The sequence below is a fragment of the Semicossyphus pulcher genome, unplaced genomic scaffold (genome assembly GCF_022749685.1).
Source record: "Semicossyphus pulcher isolate SPU_LCO1_2020_fin unplaced genomic scaffold, fSemPul1.0.p SCAF_17, whole genome shotgun sequence".
Lineage (NCBI taxonomy): Eukaryota > Metazoa > Chordata > Actinopteri > Labriformes > Labridae > Semicossyphus > Semicossyphus pulcher.
The window spans coordinates 14,704,752-14,715,477 of NW_027211681.1; the positions used below are offsets into that span (position 1 = coordinate 14,704,752).

General features: G+C 40.1%; 2 protein-coding genes across 3 annotated transcripts; one reads left to right on the forward strand and one right to left on the reverse strand.

Annotated features, from left to right (window-relative positions):
• Window positions 1–857: 857 nt before the first annotated feature.
• cfap97 (cilia and flagella associated protein 97) lies at window positions 858–6,980 on the forward strand. 2 transcript variants are annotated; one of them, XM_069666232.1, is made up of 5 exons: window positions 858–913; window positions 1,409–2,382; window positions 2,807–3,087; window positions 5,324–5,486; window positions 6,302–6,980. In XM_069666232.1, the coding sequence occupies exons 2-5, from the start codon at window positions 1,419–1,421 to the stop codon at window positions 6,424–6,426; spliced, it is 1,533 nt and encodes a 510-aa protein (XP_069522333.1). In that variant the 5' UTR covers window positions 858–913; window positions 1,409–1,418; the 3' UTR covers window positions 6,427–6,980. The 2 variants fall into 2 exon arrangements, with proteins under 2 accessions (XP_069522333.1, XP_069522334.1); XM_069666233.1 differs by having other exon boundaries at window positions 6,305–6,980.
• A 418-nt stretch (window positions 6,981–7,398) lies between these two features.
• On the reverse strand, window positions 7,399–9,590 carry slc25a4 (solute carrier family 25 member 4). The gene is made up of 4 exons (XM_069665515.1): window positions 9,419–9,590; window positions 8,278–8,764; window positions 8,039–8,179; window positions 7,399–7,913 (listed from the first exon to the last, which is right to left on the reverse strand). The coding sequence occupies exons 1-4, from the start codon at window positions 9,527–9,529 to the stop codon at window positions 7,756–7,758; spliced, it is 897 nt and encodes a 298-aa protein (XP_069521616.1). The 5' UTR covers window positions 9,530–9,590; the 3' UTR covers window positions 7,399–7,755.
• Window positions 9,591–10,726: the final 1,136 nt, after the last annotated feature.

A 10,726-nucleotide genomic window follows, 5' to 3' on the forward strand; every position in this document is an offset into this window, starting at 1 on the left:
GCTGATGCATGTCACCAAAGAGTTATTTGGTAAAAAATTCAATATGAAAAAAAAAAACAAAAAACAGGAAAACCCCATTCCTTTAATATAAACTCCTTGTGTTTAAAACTTCTGGGCCAATTATCCTAGTGATTATTGCACAAAAGCAAAACTGATTCATACTCAATAACCTACAAAATATAGATTCATTTTGAAATATCAGTACAAATATTAAGATTTTAATCTTAACATTTCGTTGATTTGTTTGATTCGGGGTACAATATTTGAGCATGAAAGTTAACTCATGAGCCTATAAAGAGTTAGAGTTCCTAACTCAAGGCCTGCTGACCAATTTCTTCAGCTTTCTACTTAATTTCTTTAGTTTATGAATTTAGGTTTAACTGTGCCCCCTATGCTATGTCTTGTGCTAGTATTTCACATATGATGATTTGAAAATATGGAAAGGAAAAATCATTTGTACGAAATTTAAACTCAGTCTTAAAGCTTTTCTCTTTATACATTTGGGATGAGTTGTTTTCAACTTGTGGGTTTTTATATGAGTCCTTATGATAATGTGACCAAATTGTATTTTAATAAAAGATACACTCTTGTAGTTCTAGTTCTGCTTCTGATGTTATTGATGTTGGTATTGATTTAGATATACTGTATATAAAGTAAAAGCATCACGAAACTAGCTTGACGCACAAGACTACTTCAGGGTTCTGCGACACAGCAACCGTTGCTAGGAAGTGACGTTGCATAGTTACAAGCCACCATGTGACGCCCACAGCGGCCAGCTGCAACCCGCTAACGAACATTTTGTTATTAATGCAGTTTGTGCTTTATTATTTCGTCCTTACAAAATAATAAATCCTGTCCAAGTCAGAGAATGAATTTATAACGCGAAACACTGTTTCGTGCGACTCTTCGACAGGTAAGATACCGTTAAAGTTACCGCTGAAGTTAGCTAGCATACACGTATAGTTGGACTGTGTTTTGCTAGCTACTTTGGCTAGCTATCCAACCTAACGGATATGTCAGTGTTGTGGGTTTAAAACGTACTTTGCCTTTATGCTGCTGCATGTAAAGATTTAGGCGTTTCACCCGTTAGAAAGTGTCTTTATTGACTGTACCGCTACCTCAGCAGTTTCTGTACAAATTTCATGCTACTGTAACGTTAAGCTACATAAATATCTAGATATATTTATAATTGTCTTATTAATCAACTTTAAATAAACTTACCTTTATGTTCTTTGATAATTGGTTTTTAGCCCTTCAACCAAAAGTCATGTTCATTATAGTTTATATTTTTCTTGAGCAATTTCAAATGGGAAACTTTGACTTGTATTCTTCTTAGAGCTAGTGGTTTTCAACATATTAAAAAATCTGCACTGTTCTTTAAATTCTAAATTCTTTGACTACCTTACAGGGTCAGTGCCATGTTCAACCCTAGTGAACTAGAAGGTGAAGTGGATCATTCATTTTTTGACAGTGATTGTGATAATAGCAGCACCAGCAGAGATGCTGGAAAAAAGAAATGCCTGAAGGTGGAAAAGGAAAGCCAGCCAGCACGTGAGAAGCTACATGCAAAACAACCTGAGAATACAAAATGTGGCGTGTCCCCGAGGACTGATGGGGCAACAAAACACCTGAAGCCAGTGGAGAGCAATGGTAGCAACAGAGCTGAACAGAAAGAAAACAGCTGTCAGTCAACAGAAGAAGAGAGGAGCAGGGCGTCCAGTGAATCCTCTGTTGCCAGTACGTCAGATAATATCATCAATGAAAGCAGTGATAGTGAGGAAGACATTAATTTTCCCTCCAAAAGGCCAAATGGAACATTTATGACTTTGGCTGTGGCCAGAGAGGTAGATAATAAAGATGTGTGCAAACAGAGCCCAAATGAGACTGAAGAAGAAACATCGTCATCCAATACCAAACACACAGGCTCAAAAGGGAGAAATAAACAATCACCTAAAAGACGGGTAAGAAATCGGCGCGCAAGAAGTCCATCACCCACTTCAACCGAGGCCAGCGTTGATGCAGACTCGGAGAGCTCTTACAGCAGTGTCAAAGGGAGAAGCAGTTTAGAGCCTCCCACCCTTCCCAGACACAACAAGTCTTCTTTATCCCCAGGAGTGAGAAAGACCCGTGTGGGTTCATTAGGATCTCGGGATTTAGTTAATTACAGTACAGAGGACACAGGAGAGTCAGAGGACACAGTTACAGATGTGAGTCCCCTCTCCTCTCCTGACTCCAGCCCTCGCCAGTCATTGGACCTGATACACACAGAGGCTGAAGACGGGAGCCTTACAGAGCAGCAGCAACAGGAGGAGGAGAGTGTGCCCTCCAGTGGCCTTAGCAACATACGTCAAGATGAGGACTCCGATCAGGACAATGATGACTGTGAGTAATCTTGTGCCTTTCATGTCTGTCAAGTAGCTGTTAGGGTTTAAATAAGGACATGATTTCCCAAATAGCTTGATGTAAAGATTTTTTTATGTATGAAGAGGTAGAGAATTAAGTATTTTAAAAATAAAAGGGGCAAAAAGTGTTATATACTGTAACTACTTCTTAAGATTATAGTGTAGCTTGATGTAATTTATTGTGTAATGCTTAAACATAGTGTTTTCTATTCAGGAAGATCAGTAAATTGGACTGTTACTATAGCTAATGGTAATTTTGCTTTTTCAATTTACACTTGTTTCATTGTTTTACATGTGAAAAGAAATATATCTCACTATTTTTTGTTCACTCTTGAGCCACAGAACCATTTAAATATTGCATAAAATTCTTATAACTTGTAACAAGTGTCCTTGTCACCAATCAGGCTCCTTCAGCTCAGAGAGTCAGCTCGGAGGGAAACTGCTCTTCCACTGTCCTGGAGGCAGAAACAGGAAGAACTACTCGTTCACCAATGACGAGGTCCGAAGCATAGATCGAGAGAACCAGCGACTTCTTCGGGAGCTTTCACGGCACTCTCCAGGACCCAGACCGGGAAGTACAACAGGGAAGAAAAGCCCCGTGGCCAGTAACTCGCAGCTCGTCCGCCACTCTCACAGCGCACTCAACAGGCAGCGAGAACAACAACGCATTGAGAGGGAGAACCTGGTGAGTCCTGCCTCCTGTGTGGATCATCACAAAATATTAAACCATCATTTTGGCTTTCCGAGATAGTTCTTTAGTTATCTTTGAAATAAAGACGTGGATATGACAGACAGTTCTTATGATTTGAATTTGTTTTATTTTTAGCTGTTGCTCAGTGTTTTTGAGGTTTAGCTCATGTACACAATGTTAGACTGCATCAAATCTCCATCAGAATGGCCTTTTTTTAGGTTGTAACTAAGTAGCAAAGATGTTGGGAAGTTAACTAAAGCTTTATTTGTTATTTACACTGTAGGACAGGTGTTAATACTGGGGCCTACATGAAGCCAAACGTGTTTAAGAGTGTTTAAGTGACTCCTATGCCCTAGCAGTATACCATCATTCTTTGAAGTCCATGTTAAACCCACAGCTGAGACCTTTGGCCTGCTAAGACCCACATGGCATGTGTCTGTATTGACAGAGGCAAACTATAAGTAATATCTTGTAACAAGTCTGTGGTGTGGACAAAATGCTTAGATGTAATTTCATGTCAGTTACACCACACTTTAATCTGTATGATAGCGTCCTCACATATTTTTTATAAAATTCCATGAACCATTCCAGGTAGACGTTAACAATAATGATAAGTATTATAATGATAATGATATATAGTTTCACTTTTATCACATTTTCCATGGACTGTAAACTACAGTTTTAGCTTACCTGTTCCTGCAGGGGCAGAAAGAAACACATTTTCTAGAGATTTTGCGTGTTAACAGATTAAGTAATCAGTCACAATTGTCAAAAATTATTTAACATATTTTTGTAACTTAAGCCTGTATGATGACTATTATTTTTTATTGTCTTTTGTTTTCTTAAGTGTGCAATTTCAAAGGATACTAGTTCCATAAGCAATAGTAAGTTGGTGTCAAGATAAGAGTGGCTCCCCTGAAAGCAGACACGGATGGACTTGGACAGACGGCAGCAGGTGGCAGGCCTGCAGCAGCCCCACAGAGTGACATTATAAGACAGTTCAGCCTGTTCAGCTTTAGCCTCTCACCCCAGTATATTAACTCTACTTGACCACGCTGTGATAGAAACCCAGTGCGAGAGACAAGCAGCAGTGTTTTAAAACGATTCAGGGCATTAACACTGGCAGCCAGCAGAGTTATTGTCTCCTCTGACGTGTGTTTGAAGTGAAAACAGAAAACTTCAATATTCTCTTCACTGATATTGGCATATTTATTTCTGTTATCTTCTGATCAAAGATCTAAGATTAAACCTGATTGTTGTTTTTATCAAGGAATTTGTTCCAGTCATTTCAGGACAGACTGTTCCCTGTCTTTAGTCCATCTCTCTAGTTGTCAGGAGTGCTTTTCTGTGCCTTATCTATTCTTAGAGTGAAGTAATTGAATCTGCCGTGTGATCAGTGCTTCCACTCCACACTTTACACACTTAAGACACAAGAAGATGTAGTTTTATGTATTCAAAGATTTGTCAATTACAGCGTAAATATTAATTCAGTATCAAAGATTTTATATTAATATATAGAGCTGGATCTTTAAGAGATTTCAAAATATTCTTACTTTGAAAATGCAGTAGTTGATCAGTCTGACTGCAATAAGACGCCTGCAGTGTCTTCTAATGACCTTCAGAGGACTCTTGAACTTGCTCTTGACTGTTGAGCTTTTTGCTTGCTGCATTGCTTCATTTGGAGCTTATGCTTACTGAGGGTTTTTACACAGCATGCAGGTGGGAGTGTGACTGCATGTATGACATTCTGCAACTTGCTTACACTGTTTTGCCTCCTGCTGTTTGCTGTGAAGCACCAGATATCATACTCAGGATTTGGGGAGTGGGGACCATGGGTTGGCGCTTCATTTCTTAATCTCTGTTTATTTTGTGAACCATACAAACACTTATTAAACGCTATAATGTGTTATATATGTTGTGGATTAAAAGACAGAAAAAATGAGATCAACTTATAATAAATTATACACTGTATACTAACTACATCATTAACATAAAACTTGCACAGCTTAAACTCACAGGCATTAACGACTTTAGAAGTAGATATGAAGCATTTCTATATTGAAAGTGATGGATGACTTACCCATAAAGGCTTTCCAAGGTGTACCAAAAACTGTTATTCTAAATATATTAAATTTTACACCTGTAAACTTTACCATTGTGCCCTGACAGCTAAAACTTTTACAACATGATTTAAATCATTGCTAACAAAATTATACTGTGTTTGTTTCAGGCTTTCCTGAAGAGGCTGGAGTCTGTCAAACCAACACCTGGCCTTAAGCGCTCACAACAGCTGGCAGACTACCAGAGACATATTGGATACCTGGGAGGTCCTTCATACCCTGTGTGTATGTCCACCACGGGGACGGAGAGGTCTGCAAGCAAGACACCTTCAGGTTAGTAGCTTAAATATATTTAAATATGCCCTAAACAGTATGAAAACATGGAGATTAAATATCTGCTCCTATAAGATCCACAGCTAGACATTTAAGAAGACTGTTAAAAGTATGTGTGACTGAAGCACAAGACCAGGAAATTTGAATTATCACTTTAAGTTTATTTAATTTCGGCACAGCATAAAAGCGGCTGTGCACCCAACCCTCGCCAGACTTGCAGCCTGGCTGGTTTAATTGAGGTAAACAAAGACGAACAGCATGTGGCACTGCGCTGTGATGCTCCTCTCAGTTAGAAGGCTGCAGATTTATCACAGACTGTCTGACCTGCTGCTGTCAGATGGCTGCAGAGATTTGATTAACAGAAGGAGGAGACTGTCAGGCAGGAAAAAGCAGCTGTGGATGACACAAACTGGTAAGAATCACCCAATCATTGATGGGTGTTCCTGTTCTCATATTAAAGCTTTTCAATAATGATTCAAATGAATGTACTGGTTAATCAGTTTTTAGTTAGATCTTGCACCATTATTTCAAAATTACCGGCAAATTGTGTAAACTTGATGTCCTTGCTGGGTTCAAAAGTCAAACTTAATATCGTATGCCAACAGTAGAACCAGCTGCTTTACCAACTCTAATAAACACCTGTTTACCTGTACTGTATCAGTTTGTAATGGCTGAAATGTTCAGACATAAATGTAAGTTCTATATTATTCTCAATACAACTTTTGGACATATTATTAAAATGTATGATAGTTTTTTTTATTTTATCATGAAATGTTAAATCTGTAATCAGTAAATATCTCTGTTGTCCACACCAGCAGATCCCAGGCCGGTCAGTTCTGTCCACACCAGCTCCAGACCAGTCTCCACCACCACTGACTCCAGAAACACACCCATAACCAGATCGAAAAAACTGAGTGCAGCAAGACCAGCCTGGTGCTGAGAACTCATAATGAAAAAACATCATGTGGCGCTGGTTCCCTTTAGTGGCATCTGCTGGTTTCTCCTTACAAAAGCTTCAGTTTGGCAGGTACTAAGCTTAAAGCATCTTATCACATGCATGGATTCACTATGTCTTTAGTGGGCTTAATCAACTAACCAGTGCTGTGTTGTCATGCTTGTCAATGATAAAGATCTTCTTAACGCTGAAATATAGAAAATGATGCTCAAAGCTCAAAGCTATTGTAATACAGTAACGCTACACAGCAGTTAGGAGCAGCGTTCAACAGCTGTGTAGAAATAACAAAAGATTTATTGATGATAATGTCGATGAGTGACGTTTACACTACAGCTGCAGTTTTTTTTGTTGGCTTCCTTTCCCCTATATTTTTAAAGTGTAGGATGCACTACGGAGTATTGTTTATGTTTGTATACATATAAATATTTGAAAATTATTTTGGATATATGTATTGCTTCTTTTCAAATAAAGCTGCTTGTTTCATTAGGTAGCAGTGCTCTATTTGTACAACTATTATTCAAAGGATTAAGGACAGAAGATCCGAGTACGGGTTGAACAGGAAGTTTTTTCTATATATTTCTGTGGTGCTAATGACTTTGAGTTATTTACTAATAATTTAAAGGTTCTTTATGAAACCCAAAGCTGTGGCTGTCTTTCCAGCTACTTTACATATAATGTAGCCTATCAACAGTGTCTTCATACATGGTATTTAACTAATTTTGCCCTGACATCCACGTTTATAACAAGGACACCACCACAAGTGAAATCAGGGTATTAATGGGTCTCGTGTTTCATTTCACAGCTCCAGTTGTAGTTCCTGTTATTGTGCATGTTTGCTTACTGTCACACTTGTGGAGGCGTACTGAGACAGGTGATGTTGAGGAGCCAAAAGCCTGCTGTAAACAAAAAAGGTAAATGCAATGACAGGTTGCCATGACATCAGAAAATACTATATAAGACTTATAAATCTTTATTCTTAATAAAAGTATGTGTGAGATCGGATACATGGGTCAGAGTGGTCACAACATAACTGCTTCACAAAGTGACACTAACATGAGGAGATTATATGGCGGACTGTGACGTCACCTTTTTCACCATCACGACAGCTCCACTGAAACACCTGGCTGGCTGTTTGTGCGTTTTGGCACGTCGTAGATGGGATATGTATGTACAGATTTCTGGGGAGGCATGTTAACCCGGGTGGAACATGCCCACATTGTAATTCACCACAAGCTGTTATCACTCTATCACAAGAATTAAGACTTAAACAAAGCGAAGGGTTTCCTCGGGGGGACTGGGAGATTAGAAAGTTTATTATGTGTACTTCTTGATCTCGTCGTACAGCACCAACACAAAGGCACCACCCATGCCTCTGATCACGTTGGACCAGGCACCCTTGAAGAAGGCTTTTGCTCCCTCGTCCTTCATGATCTTCCTCCAGCAGTCGATTGTGCCCTTGTACATGATGTCAGCTGTGGAGATGGAGAGATAGTCATGCGTAATGCACATGAATGCATGCGTAAACTGCGCAATTGCGCGAAACGAACCAAACCCATCACTACCAGAACATGATTTCACAAGCGTGAGTGACGCTCACCTCCTTTGCGTCCAGACTGCATCATCATACGACGTCTGACGGTGTCGAAGGGGTAGGAGATGATACCAGCAGCAGCGGTGACAGTCTGGGCGATCATCCAGCTGACGACGATGTGCGTGTTTTTAGGATCTGGCAGCATACCTGCACGAGAGAAGAGGTTAAGTCACCCAATCCAGAAAATACACATAAGCTATGTTAAAAGAACATGGTTAGGGTCACGTGCGTCCAGATGTGCGCACCTTTAGCTGTGTCGAAGCATCCGAAGTAGGCCGCTCTGTAGATGATAATACCCTGTACTGACACGTTGAATCCCAGGTAAAGACCCTTGATGCCATCGGTTTTGAAGATCTTGGTGAGGCAGTTTCCAAGACCGGTGAACTCCCTCTCAGATGCGCCCTTGCCGATGTCGGCAGCGAGTCTTGTTCTGGCGAAGTCAAGAGGATAGACGAAGCAGAGCGAGGTCGCACCAGCGGCACCACCAGATGCCAGATTACCAGCGAAGTAACGCCAGAACTGTGTTTTTTGATCCACACCACCGAGGAAGATCTTCTTGTACTTGTCTTTGAAGGCGAAGTTCAGGGCTTGGGTGGGGAAGTAACGGATCACGTTGGCCAGGTTGCCTCTCCAGAAGGAAATAAAGCCCTGTTCCTTTGGGATCCTCACCACACAGTCAATGATTCCCTTGTACTGCATCTCAGCAGTGATCTGTTTGCTGGCATGCTGGACCTACAGCCAAAACAACAGAAGCCCATTAAGAATACACAAATAACCACAACAAAATGTGACAATGAAATCCTATATAATACTCCCTCGTTTTTAAGCAACAACTACATATATTATTTTATAATTTAACTTGAATAACATGTAGTCTAAGTAGATGTTTCATATCTTCCGGCCAGGCATTACTGTGTGCAGTTGTAGGCCTGGCAGTGCACTCTCCTGTCACTTGAGAATCGGCTGTGTATTAGATTACATGCTTCAAGTTAAATTTAGCAATCCAATTTCACAAATATGACTGCGATTATCCGACATATAGGAGATATGATTAACTTAATAAACTTAACAATAGTTCATAAACTAGTATGGGTGCAGCTTGTATTGTCAAACATTTGGCGGCATCGCAGTCATATTGTCAACATTACAAAGTCCAGTGCGTAAAACCATCTCCACATGGACGCAAGACCTCTCACGTGCCCCTTGACATTATGCACCAGACAATTTGAACTCGCATAGCTCACAGTTGAACTTGTTAAAAAATATTCAAAATTTAAATTGAACTCTTTGGATTATCAGTAAAACAACATTTACGCACACTTTACGCACAGACGGTGAACATGCTGTCACGCTTTTTGCAACAATCAGTTCAACTTTTTTTTTTACCTGCAGCAACAACTTGACTCTCTCAATAGGAGCGACAGCAGTTTTGGAGATGGCAGCGGCGATACCACCGGCCAAAAAGTCCTTCATGAAACTAACCACCGCGTCCGACATGGTTGCAGATTCGAGATCCTTGACTGTTCCAAACTTCACCAAGGTCCTCCAAGGAAATCCAACGCCCCTCCAAGTGGACGAGGCTCCCTCAACTGTTCTTATATATCAGCAGCATTTATCGCGAGAATTTTGAGTGATGGATTTGCATTTTGTCGAACCGATAAACGAGGTTGAATAAATATCCGAGGTTAAAGTTCAAGGCATGCGCCATGTTCCTAAAATCAAAAGTCGGCCAAGCCGGGGACGTTTAAAGGACACAATATGTGTTATTGATTATTATTCTGACACATATTTATCAGTAATCTCATCTAATCCTAATTATGGTGACGCCTTTGCCTTAAATTCTGCTTGTAATTTCCCTTCATATCCATAATACAAATATACACTTATGGGTAAAATAAGTTAGCAACGGCCTTAAAATGAATAAATTAGCTTTATGTAGTGTTCTCTTATATGGGATCATCTGTGCTACACATTTGATAGTCATGCTGCAGACTTTTTGTCACATCACAGCCTGTGTGAAGTTTGACCCTGACAAATACAAGAGACTCACACCATTTCCTTCACCTCATTATTATCACACATAAACATATTTAAGGAGACTAAAGACATGGAACAAATGAAAGTCTTTTTAATTAGACCACGCAGGATCACTTCAGGTTTAATCACAACCTGTTTATTCTGGGTCAGAGGTCAGATGGATGGGGAACTTTTTCTCCAGAAAAGTAAAATAAGGAAAGACGGCATTCAGTCAAATCACCACCTATAACCTGCTCTTATTGTTATTTGATTTTAAAGTGGCCCTTTCCTCAGCTCATTGACAGCTTTGCAGGACGTTCATTATTGGCACCTGTTGAAATCTGCGTCAAGTTAGCGGGAAGCAGGGCGGAGAGTAAGAACGGAAAATAATATTTCCTTTCAAAATAATTGCCACCAGTAGGCCTATTCAAAGAGCCCCACGCGATTGAAGTTAAATTTGTTGTGAAGTAGCTTATTTTACCAGAAGTGTCATTCATGCTCACTTGATGTGTGGGACGTAAAAAGTGCGCAGTGTCTGACCCGGACAAGGCGATCTGATCCAAAGCCATATGATCCAAAACGCAGCCAAGTTGGCTTAGTTTTGTTCCACTGAGGAGACATAACGTACCGCAGCCTCCAGTCCAATAGTGCGGTTGGATTCCAAGACTACTTCATTCA

Excerpts from the sequence above, each read along its gene's own strand:
- cfap97 (XM_069666232.1), top strand. The coding sequence starts at position 1,419 with ATGTTCAACCCTAGTGAACTAGAAGGTGAAGTGGATCATTCATTTTTT. Across the intron at positions 3,088-5,323 it reads GCATTGAGAGGGAGAACCTG|GCTTTCCTGAAGAGGCTGGA; the intron begins GTGAGTCCTGCC and ends TGTTTGTTTCAG. Across the intron at positions 5,487-6,301 it reads TGCAAGCAAGACACCTTCAG|CAGATCCCAGGCCGGTCAGT; the intron begins GTTAGTAGCTTA and ends TGTCCACACCAG.
- slc25a4 (XM_069665515.1), bottom strand. The coding sequence starts at position 9,529 with ATGTCGGACGCGGTGGTTAGTTTCATGAAGGACTTTTTGGCCGGTGGT. Across the intron at positions 8,180-8,277 it reads ATGCTTCGACACAGCTAAAG|GTATGCTGCCAGATCCTAAA; the intron begins GTGCGCACATCT and ends TCTCTCGTGCAG. Across the intron at positions 7,914-8,038 it reads GCAGTCTGGACGCAAAGGAG|CTGACATCATGTACAAGGGC; the intron begins GTGAGCGTCACT and ends CCATCTCCACAG.